The sequence below is a fragment of the Vitis riparia genome, chromosome 8 (assembly GCF_004353265.1).
Source record: "Vitis riparia cultivar Riparia Gloire de Montpellier isolate 1030 chromosome 8, EGFV_Vit.rip_1.0, whole genome shotgun sequence".
Taxonomy (NCBI): domain Eukaryota; kingdom Viridiplantae; phylum Streptophyta; class Magnoliopsida; order Vitales; family Vitaceae; genus Vitis; species Vitis riparia.
The window spans coordinates 19,157,840-19,176,026 of record NC_048438.1 but is presented as its reverse complement, the minus strand read 5'-3'; the positions used below and the strand labels follow the sequence as shown (position 1 = coordinate 19,176,026).

General features: G+C 37.9%; 2 protein-coding genes across 3 annotated transcripts; one reads left to right on the top strand and one right to left on the bottom strand.

The window, feature by feature from the left end:
• Positions 1–2,867: 2,867 nt before the first annotated feature.
• LOC117920867 (zinc finger protein 593) lies at positions 2,868–5,240 on the top strand. 2 transcript variants are annotated; one of them, XM_034838533.1, is made up of 5 exons: positions 2,868–3,003; positions 3,165–3,273; positions 3,479–3,541; positions 4,697–4,775; positions 4,916–5,003. In XM_034838533.1, exons 1-4 carry the CDS (start codon positions 2,919–2,921, stop codon positions 4,773–4,775), a joined length of 336 nt encoding a protein of 111 aa, XP_034694424.1. In that variant the 5' UTR covers positions 2,868–2,918; the 3' UTR covers positions 4,916–5,003. The 2 variants fall into 2 exon arrangements, with proteins under 2 accessions (XP_034694424.1, XP_034694423.1); XM_034838532.1 differs by lacking the exon at positions 4,697–4,775 and having other exon boundaries at positions 4,916–5,240.
• Positions 5,241–8,073: 2,833 nt separating this feature from the next.
• LOC117920866 (ABC transporter B family member 1) lies at positions 8,074–14,942 on the bottom strand. The gene is made up of 10 exons (XM_034838531.1): positions 14,168–14,942; positions 14,034–14,088; positions 13,767–13,942; positions 13,463–13,663; positions 13,084–13,343; positions 12,666–12,982; positions 12,236–12,459; positions 10,804–11,177; positions 9,985–10,699; positions 8,074–9,584 (listed from the first exon to the last, which is right to left on the bottom strand). Exons 1-10 carry the CDS (start codon positions 14,621–14,623, stop codon positions 8,298–8,300), a joined length of 4,065 nt encoding a protein of 1,354 aa, XP_034694422.1. The 5' UTR covers positions 14,624–14,942; the 3' UTR covers positions 8,074–8,297.
• Positions 14,943–18,187: the final 3,245 nt, after the last annotated feature.

The following is an 18,187-nucleotide window of genomic DNA, read 5'->3' as shown; positions in this document are numbered from 1 at the left end:
CTAGAAGGACAGAGAGAGAGAGGTGCAGCTGCAGTTGCAGACAAATGCCATCTCGGTTTTATCATTCTCCGGTGCTTTGAGCATAACATAAGCCCACATGGGTCTTCTCAGCTTTTGCCTAGTTTCTCTTTCCCTTTTAAGGTAAGAGTTGAGAGAGAGGACCTGGTTTCCCTTCCTTTTTCCTTTTTTCGGTGAATTGTCTTTTCTTTGATGGGCTGTTCTTTTTATTCTCTAACATATGAAAAGTGTCTTCTTTAGCTTCCTTGTATGTGCACTGCCAGCAGTGATATTACTGTGACGATCAAAATGGGATTTTTGAGAATCAAGTTTTAACATTTATTTCAGATATCTTTCATATAATTGATGAAATTTATCTTGAGATACCCTTTTATATATATCTGATGATCGGATGTGTTTGCCCACTTGGACAGAAGCTATTTCTTAGTGTTCTTTTATCATCAAATTCTTAGTCTATCGAAAGTATTTCTGAAGCAGATATAATCAGAATCTTGAGTTTTCCTAAAATTATACAAGGGCACAGTCGGCTTTTCTTGGTGCTTACATGAACTATGCCTTTGAAAGTATTGGTATATCATGTGGTTCCTCCTCCTCCTCCTTCTCCATGCATATAAAAGAAAAGGTAAAACAAGAAACCCCATGTCATAATGCATGTACCATTTCTAAACACTACATTATTCTCATTGATCTTTGAGGTTGTTGTTTGTTTTCTCATGATGCTATGATCTGGTTCATAAGAGGAGATCACGGCAGGTTCAAAAGAACACAGGTCTTGATTAAGGGTTATGCATTTTTGTCTTGTCAAAGATTGAAAGTTAATATGCACTAAATAATCAATAAATTCCTCTTTGTTATGTTTAATCTGTCTTTATCTTTTTGTATCATATTTAGGGCCCATGCCACTCAACTGATCCATTAAATAAAACCTTGATCTCAACTATTTAGGGTTAGCTGGATAAACTCTTTCACCATTCTACAGTACTCTTGTTATAGTCACTATTAATCTTTGTTAGATTTATTCCCAATCAATTTGTTTCTCATTATTTCATTTGATGCCTTCGACCCAATCAAATCGTTCTAACAAGCCTTCTAACCCATCCATTTGAAACATCTCTTTCTCCTGTCTTCTTCTCTGCTGATTACCTTCTTACGAATAAATACACTCATTTTCCATATTACTACTCATCCATCTTAAGTTATCCAACTGCCTTTCGAATATATTTATCTTTTTCTCATGATAAGATGGTTGAAACTCCCCTTTATTTTGTGCTTTAACCAATATTAATTTCAGATTTTTTTTTTCTAGTTAAATACAATTTTGCAGAGAGTTAGAATGATGTCTTGTGGCTTGAGAGGGTTCACAATAGATGAAAGAGCACAACCACGAAACAAGAAGGATTTGTGAGGTTCATGTGAAAATAAAATTGTTAATTCACTTCCCCTCATAACCAAACGCAAGTGATAAAATCCATGATGTTGCAGCTGACAGCCTGAGACTACAACTTGAACAATCTCTATTACAGTATGGATAAACTCATGAAGTACTTGACATAGTTCTAATGACCAGAAGGGGAAGAGAAGCAAGCAAGAATGGACTGCTCCAAAGAAATCCCCAGCTGCCTCTCTTCCTACAGTTTGAACCACGTTGATCTCTTTGCTCCCCTATATCTCAAATGTTTGGTTTCTAATTTGTCAATGTAGACACCTGGGGTGTGCTCAATCTTACAGAATGATAAAATTATGCCACTGTTAATTTGCAGAGATAATTTTAATCAAGTCAATATTTTATTTCCCTATTAGTTCATTTGCAGTTTTGATAACAGTCGGAAGTTGGAACCAGATTCTTCATGGCCTAAGACAAATGATGCAGCAATAAGACTGCAAAGAAACAAGGCAGTGATGAGTCTGCAGGTGACACTAGCAAGGTAGTCTACACTCTACAGATTACCATAGTCACCATAATCAAGTCTCCAATATGCTCACAACTTGTTGCGTAGTGTTGACCTCATTTAATGGCTGCCATAGCAGGCATTGATGTTTAATTTTAGTAAATTTTCAGGTCTGCAGGTTGGGTTCATCTGCCACCAACGACTGGGGGATTGGTCATGATCAATTAGTTTTAGGTTGTTGAATTTTGGCTTGTAAACTGTATGAGCAGTGATTAATTAGTGCCCACTACAGACTGTTCCTGCACAATGTGATTTGCAGTCAATGGCTGTGTCGTCATAAGTTAAATTCCATTGCAGCCAAGTGACAACTGACCTTTATGATCAACAAATTAACACATAATTTTCTGCAACAGATGAGAGTTTTTCTCTTAAGCAAAGGCAATTTGTCATGGAGATTAATTCTCAAATCGGAACTAATGCAGGTAAGGAAATGGAGTTCTTAAAGAAAATGCTCATTGTTGATTCCTTATCCAGGAAAGCCTAGCTCAAAAGATTGCAGATATTCCAGGATGGAGTTAGGCCAGCTGCAATTTGGATGGGTTAATCCAAGTTCAGCTTCAGGAGTAACGGTAAGTTATAACTAGATGAGCTCAATATTTTACATAAGAGATTTTCTTAATTATTATTATTATTATTTAAAAAAATTTCAAGGTTCTCTTATGTGACAATAAACAAGTTTCATGCATTATTCTCTTACTCCTTCTACAAGGGCTAAAAGGGTAAAACGGTAAAAACGTGGGAAGGGGAGTGTTAAAAGGCGCCTAGCATATAAGAACGACGTCGTTTTTTATCTGGAGCGACACCGTTTTAAATTAATATATGGCAAAAGCAGGAACGACGTCGTTCGGCTAGATATAAATACAAACCCTCTTCAATCGTTCGCTTCTCTCTTTTCTCTAGGTTCATTTAGGGTTCTGAAGAAAGAAAGAGGTCTCAGACGAAACCCTAAAAATGGGTGGAAAGTGCCCTAGCCGGAAGGTTAAGAAGAGAAGATATTCTCACAAAACGGCTCGACGTGACAAATTCCTCCTCAAAGATATCCTTTTATCTACTTTCTCAATCGTTCTCTTCCATTTTCTTTTTCTGTTTGGTCGCCGAGAAAATTGAAGGAAAAATTTTAAATTATTTTCTTTTCTTGATTTTTCTCTGCAACCAGACATAGGGTTAATTTCTTTTCCTTGACTATGAATTAATCACGCGACGATGCCGTCTACGACGAGCTTAACAAGCCAGAGGGTGAGAAGAAGCCCTTGCCCGTTGACGAAGATTTACCTGGGATGGGCCAATACTACTGCTTGCACTGCGAGTATGTGTTCCTTTTTCTTCTGAATCTTCTCTTTCCTTTACCTGTGCCCAAGTTTGTAGGTTTGGGGTTTACTTTTTTGTAAGGTGCAAGCTAATAGAATTTGTTGGACTCAAAGTTCTTTGATTTTCTTGGCAACCAAAAGAGTGGCGGTAAGTTGTGTCTTTGTATCTAAACATGTGCTTTATTTCATAAATTCTGGTTTCAGTCGGTACTTTGCGAATGTGGCGGTCAGGGATGAACATTTCAAGACGAAGCGTCACAAGAAGCGGTATGCACTTCTTAACTTCATTGTTGATTAATTTATGTTTTTTCTAGAAGATTCTATAAGATATTTTGAGAAGGGCGGTCGTGAGGTTGAGGCTAATACTTAGGAATAAATAAGGAAGAACCGTACTTGAAGAAATATCAATTTATTGATTCTGCAAAGTTTTGATTTTTCCGATAAATGATGAGTACCCGCCATATTAGAGCTGGGAATAACACCCATGTTTTGACTTTGTTGTAACCCAATCTTTAAATGAATAATGATACATTGTTTAAAAAGGAAAATATTTTTGGTTCTGAATGAGACCCTTAGAGTTAATACAGCTCATGTTATAAGTTTTCTTAAGAAGAATGGTAACTTCCTTTTTTTAGTCGTGCAGTCTGTGTTAACATTTTTGCTTTCATTTTAGCTTTTGCAGTTTTGTTGCCCTGCTTTTATATGAAAGTTGAGAACTGAAAATTTAAATAGTGCATTGAATAGCTCAGAGAAAATTTATATGAAAACCGAAATAATGCATTGAAGCTAATTGGTTTTTTTTTTTTTTTTTTTTTTTTAAATCTAATTTTATAAATAGTTTAGGAAGATTCAGAACATGAGAATGGAGCATGGAAAAGAATCAAAACCAGCAAGTGCTATATGACCCATGAAAAATGTATGGTAGTTAAAGAAACAGAAGAAAAGATAAAGGTGAAAGAAACAGAAGTTTTGAACTATAATTCTGATGGTACAACATGGCTAGCCTACGATATGATATGTCTACCTTACTCCTTTGTCTCAAGGCTTTGTCTCTCCTTGTGATGACCTCTGAAACCTTGCATATCATGCCTCTTGTGCTTGATTAGAAGATGTAGAGAAGAACATCTGTCATTTATGTGGGTGCTATGTTGGCTTGTGACTCATTGTATCAATGTGGCCAATCTTGTGACATGATGGAAGGGGTCCTCTTGATTTTATATTGCTTTGCATCGGTATTGCATTGATGATGCTTGTGACCCGACTAAAGGGGTAATCTTGTTTCTATCTTGTTTTGCATCAATATTGCATAGATGATGCCTCTTGTTAACATAAGAATGCAAGGATCTCATTTTGGCCTTAGCCAACTGGGGCATGCAAGACTTTGGTAACACAAGTGCATAAATACATGGATTATTTTTTCAGCAGCTTAACTCCAAGAAATTTTCACAAATTCAAAGATTCTGATCAGTCGGCTGAATGGTTGGATTACACAGACACCTAGGTTTGAGCCTTCAGGATTCCACCTGAGATTGGAACCATCTTCACTTAGTTATTTTAACAAGCAACAACTGATTCTTGCCCTTCTATGTGTTAGCATCCGTGGAGAGAACATTTAATTTCAATCCACTCTTTTTGATGCAGTTTAAAGCAAATGATGGGGCCTGCACCCCATACCCAACTTGATGCTGACTTGGCTGCTGGAATGGGTCTGCCAGATAATGGTCCAAAGCTTATGTCAATTTGAGCTGTTCTTCCTCTCTTTCTCTGGCTTTTTTTGGTCCAAATTAAATTTCTTCACACAGATATTGAGTTAGCTAAGAGTAGCCTTCTCATAATAGAAGAGATTTGATCTTGTATAATTTGGTTTCTCCTGTTATAGCTAGCACTTTTATTACAGTATTGGCCAAAAGTGATTGTAAACATCTTTTATATTCTTTGTTTCCTCTATGCCAGTGTTTTTTAGTCATCTTCTTTGGATTCTCTAATTTTTGAGATCCCATGAACCTAATATGAATGCATTTATGCACACTATAAGCTACATGGTAATTGGTAAGTTAATGCAGTATCAAATCATGTGTTAAGGTGACCATCAATCAATTAAGGCAACATGGCCATGTAAGCTCAAGCTTATCCAGGAGATGTTTTTTATTTGCACTCTAACCTTTTGGAAAGAGCCGCTAAATCAAGTTCTTCTTTAGGTGAAGGAAGTATGACTACTTTACCAATAGTTGAGACCCAATCGGGAGATACATCCCGTACGAAACTTAATAGTATACCACTTCTATGAATAGCTCGTAATGTTTATCTTTAAAGAACCCGATGTACAAATAAAAAAAAAAATAATGTTTTGACTTGAAATGGATATATCCATATATCTCTTACTTACATTTATGAGATGATAAAATATGGCAAAACCTATACCAAGAATTGGTTCACGTAGGAATGAACATATTGGTTCACGTAAATATCAGTTAATGAAAGAGTCCAATGCAAAAAAAATGCATGTTGGGTCTTTGAAACATTTCAAATCATTTTGATAATAATCAGTTTGATATGTTTTACCGTTCACACTGTGCTACATGTCAAGGCAACATGGCAATCCAAGAGTTTACACAAGGAAATGTTGACACTGCAATCTCTGATATGATTCCTTTGTTATTGGTCAGTTTGATATATGGTGAGTTAGGGCCTAAAATTACCATTACGGTTGCTTTGATGTGTGGGGACTTGAAACAGCTTTGGCTCAGGTTGTACCTTTGTCTGACTTCATTTAGAAGGTCACTTTGGTATGACCTACTGTTTTCCAACATTGCCTTGATAAGCGTGCAGAAATGACATTTTACTTTGGTTGCCAAATGCCTGAGAATAAATGTGGTTGTTGATATTGTCTGGATAAGATTGTTGATTATCGTTATGATTTTTTATTTTACTCATCTATTATTTATATCTATCCGGTTTGAATGAGTAGTGATCCAATGGTTCTTCCATGAGTAATGATCTAATGGTTCTTCCCCAGAAGTCTTTTGAGTTTTGCTTGAAGGTTTTTATTGAATCATCGTTTCCATTCTCTTGGGATCTTCACAAGGAAAACTAGGCAATTTGTCAAATTTACTTTTGACACATGAAGTAATAAATCACACCCATTCCCCTTCAATTATAGTGGAAGAATGTTCACGTATAAAATGTAAATGCTTTTAGTTGAAGTTGAGTCTCTGAATTTCTGCTGCTTGTGCTGATTACTTGTATTTAACAACATTGGTTGCAAATATGCATGGATGAATTCATAAAGAGGATTCTCATTTAACCATTACATAGATTTTGTCTTAGATATCCTTAGAACTTGCCCATGGTTAAGCCTGTTTTTCAGTATGATTTGCTTGGGTACTATGTCATGTTTCTTGCCTGAAGCTCGATCCTAACCCCTTTCAAATCAATGAAATTACCAAACTCACAGCCTGGTAAAAAAGATTGTACAGATTGAAAATTTGCGCCAAGAAGTTGCTGATCTGAATTTAAAGTTTAGCCTATCACCTTGATCTACCGAGTGTGAGTTGGTGACTTTTTGGATCAAGCTCTGCTTATTTCCTGTACAATTATGAGGTGCTGAATTGTTTCAGATTTGAGCTGGCATATGCATGTGGACCTGCTGCCGGACATCATAATAAAAAAAATGGGAGGGGTTTGTTGGAATTGGATGGTGTTTGGTGTTGCAGTGGGGGTTGATTAATATCATCCTGCCGGGAAATAAAATTTTCACCAAGTTAAAGTTGTAGATGGAAGAGCTGCTTTTTTCTCTCAATTATTGTAGTTGATTTTAAACCATCAGAATTCCATTGTAACTGAAGAAGACAGAGGACGGTTGAGAATCTCAGTTCTTCATTGTCAATATCCAACCACTCTCAATGTCAGGTTACATTTTCAAGATTTACGAAGTAAATTTCACCTAGTTGTTTATTAATTAGATGTATGTAGGAAGAATCGCAACTGTTACCAGATCCCCGGGCTCGCATCCATCTGAATTTCAAACTTCACCTGACTTGTTTAATGGGGAACCATCAATTTTAAGGCTGAGAAGATGAAGATGAAGATGACAGGTATCATATCATAAGTGCTACCTACACCACTCTCTCATTGCTCTTTTTCTGTTTGCCATTTTCAAAGCAGACAAGGGAGCATAAGTTGCAGTCGCGCTTAGCAGTTTGTCATCTCCCATTATCTCTCTTAAGAGAAAAACAAAAGCTCCGGCACTCCACAACAAAGACAACAGGACTACCACAGGCTCACAGGGCATCCCATGATCAGACAACACCACCTCCCCCTGTCATTTTCCAATTCCATATCCTTTACTCATTCCACCACTACCACCACCCACTTTGTATAGAGTAAACGTCTATCCCCATCTATCAGTTCCGTTTGTTTGCTCCTCGTCTTTATTACCCACACGCATGTGCAACCACCCACCCGTGAACCCAACTCAATAACAGTGTTCCCTCTTGTTAGATCTATGCCACATTGCCACAGGCTCTAATAACATAAAATGTACACATACCCAATTGACCAGAGGTCCATTACCATGCAATCAGTGTCAGAAAGTGATCTGCAGATGATTGTCGTATATCCATGATCCATCCCACTCTATGCATGATTAGAAGAGATCGGGACCATTTTGGATCAGGTACAAGTCAATTGAATAAGATGATGTGTAGGGCCATCCTGCAAACTGTTGCATATCAATGGTACCAACATCGAGCATCTTGTTCTGATATTGTCGCTTGTGCACAAGGGGCTGCCTCTTTGAATTCATTGGGATCAATAAATATTTATCTATTTCAATCTCAAGGGAGTATACGTCATTGTCATCTCTGGGTAGGAAACAAGATCAATGATAGTAGTAAGCATATATGGTAAAATTAGATAATACACATATTATGCTATACCGAAACAGAAAACAGAAAAAGGGAACTCAAAAAAGCATAGGGGGTATATGGGTTATACTCCTTCACTGGTATTTTCTTTCACCTCCCTAGCCTTCTCTCTCCTCTTCGTCCCTGGGTCTTGTCGAAGAACTTGAACCTGAAGCCATTCCCACAGCCTGCCCATGAGTGAACCTCTGTAACTGTATCATTCGGGCATAACACCCATCAGGATAATTTTTCAATAGATGTGAATGGGATCCTTGCTCCGCCACTTTCCCATCATCAATCACAGCAATGGTATGGGCATTTCTTATTGTTGATAACCGGTGAGCAACCACAATGGTGGTCTTCCCCGAGCAAGCGCGCTCCAGAGCCTCCTGGATGCATCTTTCTGACTCAGCATCAAGAGCACTCGTTGCCTCATCTAGCAGCATAAGTTCTGCCTTCCTTAGAAAAGCCCTAGCAATTGCAATTCGCTGCTTCTGTCCTCCAGACAGTTGAACCCCCCTTTCACCTACAAATGTTTTGTAGCCATCAGGCAATGCAGATACGAACTTGTGGGCATTAGCCAAGGTGGCGGCTTCAATTATCTCAGCCTCAGTTGCTGACTCGTGTCCATAAGCAATGTTTTCATAAATGGTTGTAGCAAAGAGGCATGGCTCCTGGGGAACTATTGCTATGTGCCTTCGCAATGACTTGAGATTGTATTTTCTAATGTCCTTCCCATCAATCATCACGCGTCCAGAAGTTGGCTCATAGAATCTCTGCACAAGAGCAATAACTGAACTCTTGCCACACCCACTTGGACCAACAAGTGCAAGAGTCTTGCCTGCTCGGGCACGAAGACAAAGGTCACGGAAAACTGGCACATCAGGGCGTGAGGGATAAGAGAAGTCTACGTGCTTGAGTTCCACTTCACCACGAAGACGATCAGTAACTGGAATGGCATCTGGATCATCGGGCTCAATTTCAGTTTTGCGGTCAAGAAGGTCAAACACTGATCGCATGGCTCGGCCACCCTTGATGAAGTCGGGAGCCAGGGTCAGTGTTTCAGCCGCACCATTGGCAGAGACCATGAGGACCATGAAAACCCTGATTGTCTTTGAGAAATCAGAGATCCCATGCTTCACAAGCCAGGAGGCATACCAAAGACCGAGAGCATAGGAAGCATAAAGTAAGAATTGGGCTATCCCATATCCACTTCCAGCTATCTGTCCCTTCCAAAAACAGCGCCGCAGTGGGGTTTGGAGGTTGGTGGAGAAAAGACCCACAATTTTTGCTTCTGAATTGAATGCAGCAACTGTTCTCACATTGGCTATGGCTTCTCCTGCTAATTGTGTAGCCTTGGCATGGGCACCTTCTAGATCTCCAGAGAAACCTTGCATGAACATTTTCTGTTGAAAATCCGACAAAAAGAGTAAATAAATGATTTAGTTTTTTCCTAATGCACACTTCCAATGTACCCCAAGGGTAGACTAAACAAGTTAAAAATGAAACAATTTCTCTGGATCTTGAAGTTGTTCCAATGTGACTTCCAAGAAGCATAAGTAACCTGTTATTCTACATGTTACATTCAACCCACAAATTGATGGAAAAAACATTGATTGTCTTATTTTTCCTATAAATGTACTGAATTCCGCCCTACTCAAATTTATACTTGAACGTTTGTCTTAACGGTTACCCATAAAGCCTATTGGCTACCACTATCATCCCAAATGTTTTACTGGATGACCAATTAATTTGCTGAAGCCAAACTTCAAGATAAAATTTTGAGGAATCGGTTAAAGAACAAACCTGCAAAACAGTGGCTGCAACAACAACAGGGAAGACGGCAATGAGGACAAGGGCAAGGCGCCACTGTAAAACAAACCCTGCAGTGCAGGCAACGAGCATGAGTGCTGAGTTTTGCATGATCACTGAAATCCGATCGCCAATGGCTGACCTAACATTATTGGCATCAAGAGCCAGTCTAGCAGCAATCCTAGCACTCTCATTCTCTTCCTGATCAAACCATGCCATTTCATTCTTCAGCACTGCTGCCAACATTTTCTCTCTCACCCGTTTTGTAAGATTTTCTCCCACTACATCCCAAAAGAAATGTTGCAGTGTGTTGAAGAGAAGCGCAGCCGATGAAACCCCAATTAACAGATAGCAATACTTTCCAATTTGTTTGGTCATGTAAGCATGGTCCTGATTATAATACACGCTAAGGACAGCACTCAGAACATAGGCAAAGAAGGCGCTAATGGAGCCACAAACAACAGAGCCTATAGTACCAAATAAAGCATAAACCCATTCTGGAGAGTTCATTTTTGCAAGGCGCCAGAAGGAACTGGCTTGCTCCTTGAAGGCAAGCTTTTCCAGGCGATAATTGGGATGTGATGCATCAAGGGAAAGACTAAAATCAGAAGTAGAGAAGTCAGATAGCCGGCGTGAATAAGGTGATCGACCATAGGAGGAGTTCCTGGCAATTATTGGTGAGCTTACTGAATTTCTAGCACTAGAAGGCCTGCAGATGAAGAGCAGTGTTAAAGTAGAGCATGCCATGACACCAGTATGTGGGAATAATAGAAAATTTCCATACGAAAGAGATAAGAATTTAGTGGAGGCTACCTTGCACTACTCTTTCTGGCGTTACTGAGAGCGGTTTCATGCGCTGTCTCCTGCATTCTGATGAGCTTTGCATATACACCATTTTCTCCTTTGGCTATGAGCTCATCATGGGTTCCAATCTCAGAGACACTCCCCTGCTGGAGTACAGCTACAAGGTCAGCCTTGCGAATGGTTGAGAGTCGGTGGGCAATGACAAGAGTTGTCCTCCCGATCATGAAACGGTCAAGGGCCTCTTGCACTAGCTTTTCTGACTCAGAGTCCAATGCGCTTGTCGCCTCATCTAAGAGGAGGATTGCTGGATTTTTAAGCATTGCTCTTGCTATAGCTATTCTTTGCTTCTGCCCTCCTGAGAGCTGGAATCCTCTCTCCCCTACCTGCCATTTTTAATTTATTACTACATCTTTTAATGAATTCTTTTGTTCAATTGTGATTACCACATAAACACTATAGCAGAAAGTCCATAGCACTTTAAAAAAAAGGAAAAAATAAAAAATAAAAATAGAAGCCTGCAACAGGTCGGGATTGGGGTAAATGTATAACTTCCTTTTCCCTGCATCACTAATTCAGCAATCAAAATCCTGCATTTGGTCATGTGGGATAGTTGTTGTTAAGTTTGACAAAAGGTTAATTCTCAATTTCACACACTGGATTCTACAAGGTGTAGCTCTATTCTTCTACATTTTTTTATTTAAAAAAAAAAATTCAAAATTTTATTTACGATCAGTTATTCTTGCCTAAATGCATAAAAGCTCCTTTATTTGCTAGTTATTTTATCTACAGTGTCATTGATATAATGCCTTTTACCCCTCTGTAATTCTTGTGAATTCCATAAATGTTCAAGATTCTATATATGCTCTTCATTTCCTACATATGTATTTTTTTCTATAAGGCAACACACTTCTTGTGTTTCTCGTCGCTCATGTTTATTTTAGTCCTTGTTTCTGCAGAAACAAATAAAACCCTATTCATTTCTGCACATGTACTGTTGACTGAGGCCATGTTGCCCCTTTTTTAAATGCGTAATCAAACAACTTCCCTACATTGACTTCAAAGAAAAAAAGTTAGGTTCTAGTTGTTGACCCTCAAAACCATTCGTCTTTTAATAAAATAAAGCTAGCAATTATAAGCCATCAAAACCCTAACTAAACATTGCACCCTCTGGGCAAGATTCATGCCTAACTTCGCCTTCCACAGTTAACCAGTCAGCCCACAGCTCTGGCATAAGGACACATTTATATTGTCACAATACAGATAGAAGAGTAAATAATGACTGTGATCATTAATATGGGGATCTCATATTCATATATTCAAACTCAATAATATTAGCTGTCTGATATAAATATGAATGGTTCTGATGGGTGACACTGCAGAAAAAAATTTATTCTAGGCCTTTCCCTTTAGATTAACCAAAAATTATGCTACTGTGGCTAACCTGAGTGTCAAAGCCTTCGGGAAGCTTCACTATGAATGAATGGGCATTAGCAACTCTGGCAGCTTCTTCAATCTCAACTAAGGTTGCGTCAGGCCTACCCAAGAGCATATTTTCTTTAATGGTGGTAGCAAACAGAGCAGGCTCTTGGCTCACTAGCCCAATTTGTTGCCTCAGCCACCTCAGCTTAAATGTCTTTATGTCATGCCCATCTAGCAGAACTTGTCCTGTACAGGTTTATGCATTCATTAACAGGGATTTTCATTCTGTATCACAGTTCTCCACAAACATACCCACATGGCCTACATGAACTTCTTCCATCAGCAGGCATACATTAAATTCACCCACTAGAAATATCTTTATAAAAAGTAATTTTGCAAATTGAGTTAGTACTATTGGATCAGGGAGAATGAAATTTTTGTGTGGTTTTTACCTGAGGTGGGATCATAGAATCTCTCAATGAGAGAGACCACAGTGCTCTTTCCAGAGCCACTGCTTCCTACAAGGGCGATGGTCTTTCCGGCTGGGACGTTTAGGGAAAAATCACTGAGGATCTGAACCTCTGGCCTTGATGGGTAGGAGAAATCTACATTTTTCAGCTCTACTTGTCCTGTAACTGATTCCAATTCCAGACCCGTTTCGCCATTTCTCTCAATATTTGGCTTGTGGTCAATTATACGGAAAATTTTTGCAGCGGCAACTTTTGCCTTGGCAAATGCTGACATGCTCGGTGCAGACTGCCCCAGAGCGCTGTTAAACAAGGAGAATTTGGAACAAACAAGATTCAATTAGGAAATCTTGTGTATAAATACATATATAATAAAATGGAGGAAGTGTAAGGGAACACTTACAGTCCGCCAAGCATGACAGAGAACATGGTGGCGATGGCTAGTCCTCCATTGGTGTAATGGTGCCGAACAAGATAACCCCCATACCAGAGCAGAAGAGCATAACAACAGAAAACAGTGAAGTATGTTGCACCCAATCCCATTCCCTTGGAAAATCCGCTCTTGTAACCAAGCCTCTGAGAGATCCTCAAGGCTGCGGAGTAGGCTTGTAATGCTCTGGATTCTCCAACAAATGCGAAAACAACCCGAATTTGAACTATCGTCTGCAATTCAGCCCGAAATCAGTGACACCCAGATGCAAAAACATAGTTCCATCTCTGTTTCCCACACATTAAAATCAACAAAATGCAGAAAATTATAGAAAATTTGGAACCCTTCTCACCTGTTCTGCAATGTTCCCCGCCTCTGAAAGAGCCTCCTGGCTCTTGGCAGAGAGCTTGGCCAATGTGGCGGTGTGGATGCCGCCAATTACAGCAATCAGAGGAACCACAGCAAGAGTGACAAGTGCCAATTGCCACACAGCAGTGAAACCCACTACAAATCCAGACACAAATGTTGCCATGTAGTGAATGAAATTACCCAACTACGCCCAGAAAACACAGGGAAAACCAGGTCTATTCAGAGCTAATTATCAAATACAAAACCAAGAAAGAAATGTGGAGAACAGACATAGGTTTTGGTTTCACCTTCTCGCTAATGGCATCTTGAACCATCACTGCATCGGTGTTAACGGCAAAAACGACGTCGGAGGTCCGAACCTCGGTGTCAAAAAACTGAATGTCCTGGTTCAAAGCCGCTTCTAGGTACTTGATCCTCATCTTGGTGGATTGCCTCTCTCCGGTCCACATCCAACACGATATCTCTGAAAAACGAATTCAAGCAACTATACAACCAAAACCAAGACCATAGTCACAGTAGAACAGAACAAATACAGAGAAAGAATTTCAACTCACCTGCCCATGAAGACGCCCATATTGCAGCACCCACAACAAGGAAGTAAAATGCATACTGCAAATTCACAAACCAGGAATGTTAATTCCACTTTTTCATGGCGTGGCTTTGGAATTCAACGACTGAAAAACGATACCTTGAGAACTTCTTGCATCATCTTATCAATATTGTTGGCATTAGACCCGAAGGAATTGACGAGATCGGCGAAAAAACGAAGGAAAATTGGGAGAGAAGATCCATGTACGATGGCTCCAATAGACCCAATTGTCATCAGAACATAATCCAACCCATCTGCGAATCGAAAAAGCTCGCCAAACCCAGATGAAGGAACAAGCTCAGTCTTCTCCCCACTGCCACTAGCATGAGCTTGAGCTTGTGCTTGAGGTTGAGGTTGAGGTTGAGGTTGATTCTTGGGCTCAGTGCCATCCATATCTCTTGCCTCTCCCCCCTCTGCAGACGACTTTGAAACTCTAGATGCTGTTGGGTGGCTTTTAAAGTCGTCAGTATTGGGAGACACCAACTCCAGACCCTGCATTTCTGACCATCTCCACTGCTCAATGGTCGTCTTTATCTCTACAGCTTCTTGTGACATTGCAAAATTCTCTCTTTTATGGACACAGACCAAAGCTTTATTATCTTTATCACTCTCTTTATTGTAAGCTTTGGTTTTCTTTCTACCTTTTTTCCTCTAATCACTATTATTTCCGTTTTCACTTGACTTGGCTTCCCTCTTCATCTTCCCCTTCCTCCTGAACAACACCTTGGCATGCCCCTAAAACGGATTGGTTTTTTTACAGTTGGTGGTGGGTTTCTTCGGTTTGATATGCTTGTTGCGTAAAAAACACAGAAAGTGACAGATGATGAGATTAGATGAGCAGAGACCCTAGAGAGAGAGACCCGACAGACAACACTGTGTGAAAACTTGAGAATTGGTTTTTGACTCCAGGCAGATTCAAAGTGGAAAGATAAAAAAAAGATGATTATTTTTTCTCTCTCCACCCTCTTATCATCAATATATTTATATATTGATTTTAAAATTGAGAACCGTTGATTTCCATTCTTTGGGTTTGGCTTGTTGTACAAGTGAGAAATGGTGGGTAAAAGCTTTTGGAAGAAAATTCCATGTTCAGCCATTCATTCCTCATCTCTGTCTCCTTTAAATCCGGTCTCCCTTCTTTTTAACTAAAAAATCTGTTCATTTTACAAGCAACCAAACATCACCTCTGCCTCTGTCTCAGAAATTAAAAATTAAAACAAAAGATAAATAAAAATATAAATAAAAAGTTGCAATGTTTGAACGTTGACTGAGAAGTGAGAAGGATGATAAAAGCGATGATTAAAATATCCGGATATATTTATACGGCGGATATATATATATATATTTGATATATCCAATTTTCGATACAAAATTCGGGATGAAATATCCGTCAATCAATATTTCTAGATGTTTTGTTTTATCAATTTTCAGATTTTTTTTTTCTGTTTCAACCGACATTTCTAGATATTTTACGTTATTTAATTGATTTTTTTATTATTAAATAAATAAATTATAATTATGTTATTTTTATAGTTGATTTAATTTATTATCAAAAATATAAAAACATAATTTTTTTATAGGTAATTTTATATAATCAATATATTTATTAAATATAATAAAAGTAAAAATGTTAAAAATTATGGATATATTATTATTTATTTGATATCATTAAAATATTTAAATTAAAATGGACCATAATTTTAATATTAAATATATTTTAAAATTAGATATATTATTATAATAATATTATAAAATAATCTATAATACAACTTAATAATAAATATATATTTATAAAATTTATATTTTTTTTATCTATGTAAAGGGTATCATTATCAAATATGACAAATTATATATATATATATATATATATATATATATATATATATATATTAAAAATAATTTTAAAATATTTATTGCTACTTCTTATATGATTTTAATTTTTTTTTAATATTTTCAGAATTTTTATTAATTTTTACATTATGATATTTTGTGTCATAACATTTGTCGATATATCTAATATATCTATAAAGTCGAATTACCCATATACATGTGATTATCGATATTTTCATTATTAGATAAAAATAATTAATTCTACCGTAAAATCTACTAAGATGATTGATAGCTTCGTTAGTTTAATACTTTCCCCCAAATGCTATGCCATTTGTTTTTATTAAAGTAAATTATAATTATTTCATACATTTTGTTGTTTTAAAATGATAATAAATTTGTTTATTGATATTTGATACAAATTGACATTAAATATAATATTTTTTAAAATATGTATATATACACACATGTCTACAGACTACACATGCCCTCGGAGAAAATCTCCTAAAAAATTTAGACCAATGACCAAAATTTACAGTGAGAGGAGAGGCATTAAATTTCGTGCTCAAAACAATAAAAAAATGGGAAAAGGTGTTTGACAAATGTAATGGAACTCACTTAGGAGTGTGTAAACAAGACTTTGCTAAAAAAACCAGTGGGTAGTGTCAGATGCTGAGGTAAGCTTCACATTATAGGATGTCAAAAATAAGGTTGTATTTGTTGAATAAGTGAGTTTTCTCTATTTTTCTTCCAAAAATGTTGGGGTTTTCCTAAATTTATGAAAAAAGAGAGAAAAAAAAAAAAAAAACCCTTTTGGTTATGGATGCCACACATTTGGCAGAGATAATGACAGCCACTTCATTGGTTATAAAAATAATAAGAGTATGACCCAGATTTATTCTCCTCAAGCAAATGAATTTTCAGAGGAGTCAGAGTGCTGAGGAAGTGAGGAGTGAGTAGTATGCTGTTCTTGAGTGCTGGTTTAACTAAATTAAGCCAAGTCTCTGAGCAAGAAACCAGGGAAGGCTACTTTAATCACGCCTCAGCCTTCTTTTTTAGCTAAAAGAAATTGGTAAAGTTACTTGGTGTCCTGTCCTGGACTGTGGTTTCATAGTATTAAAGAGTTGATGACAGTAAATAAAGCTAATAAAAATGGGTATGATTCAGTTTCAGGGATGTGGGAAAAGGAAAAATGTAGGAAGAATTTTGATATCTTTCTCCCATTCCACGCTTGCCGTACCCCTCTGCCTCTGCCACCAACTTCACCACCACCATCCTCTGTTTAGTGTTTTCTTTTTTCCCTCTTCTCCCTTTTTCTTCCTTGAACAGCAAGGATGCCTTAGAAAAAGGGGAGCATATCTCATTGTCCAATATTTATGACAATACCACACTGTCATGGGCAGTATTAAAGTGCCTTGCAGAAGAAAATTATCCTAGTACAAACTATGGTAAAAATATGATGCTTTCCAAATTGATTACATTTTTTGAAATTTTTTGGGTTAGGTGACGTTTCTTGTTTATTGTTGTACAAGGGGGGAGGAAAATTCAAAAGGGGTCTCTAGATGCCTATAGAAAATGCAGCTAGTGCACAGAGCAGTGGGGTGAGATGTCTCCAAGCCGAAAAGATGATATAATGGAAGTGACTAATCCCAACAACTATTGACTTGGATTGTGGGAAACAGGACTTGGTGAACTACAATTTTGGAAATGGGTAAAACTTAAGGGAGGAAAGTTACATCTGAGTCTGATCAATTTGGTGCTTACAGTTGATGTCACATATAGTGTGGCCTGCACCCACTCATTAATTTAGATGGACCATCCCATAAATGATCTCAACCATCACATTTTTTTTTTGGGGGAACATTATACATATATCAACCATAGGATCCGTGTCAAATGCATCAAAAACCCAATTCATATTGGGACTTTCACCTCCAAGATCATCCCCATATCATACGCCAAAGCCATCCCAACAGGCTCAATCACCAAGCAAGATGGTGATGCCATCAACAAATTAGGGTTTGGCCCACCTAATAAATGGGGTCAAGATTCCTTAGAACTAGGATTAAGATGGGGACACAAGGAGGAAAAAGTGACAAGAAGCTATTATATGGTCTGGCTCTCAGTAATGTTAGTCAGCTTGTGACTTGTGAGTTAATATTAAAGAAAGGAAAAGTTGGGCTCTAGGATAGAGGTATGGGCATTGTTCAAACGGTAAATTCTTTGGAAAGTAAAAAAAAAGGGGGGGAGGCAAAAACTATCCAATAAGGTCGTTGGAATTAGGTGTAAAGT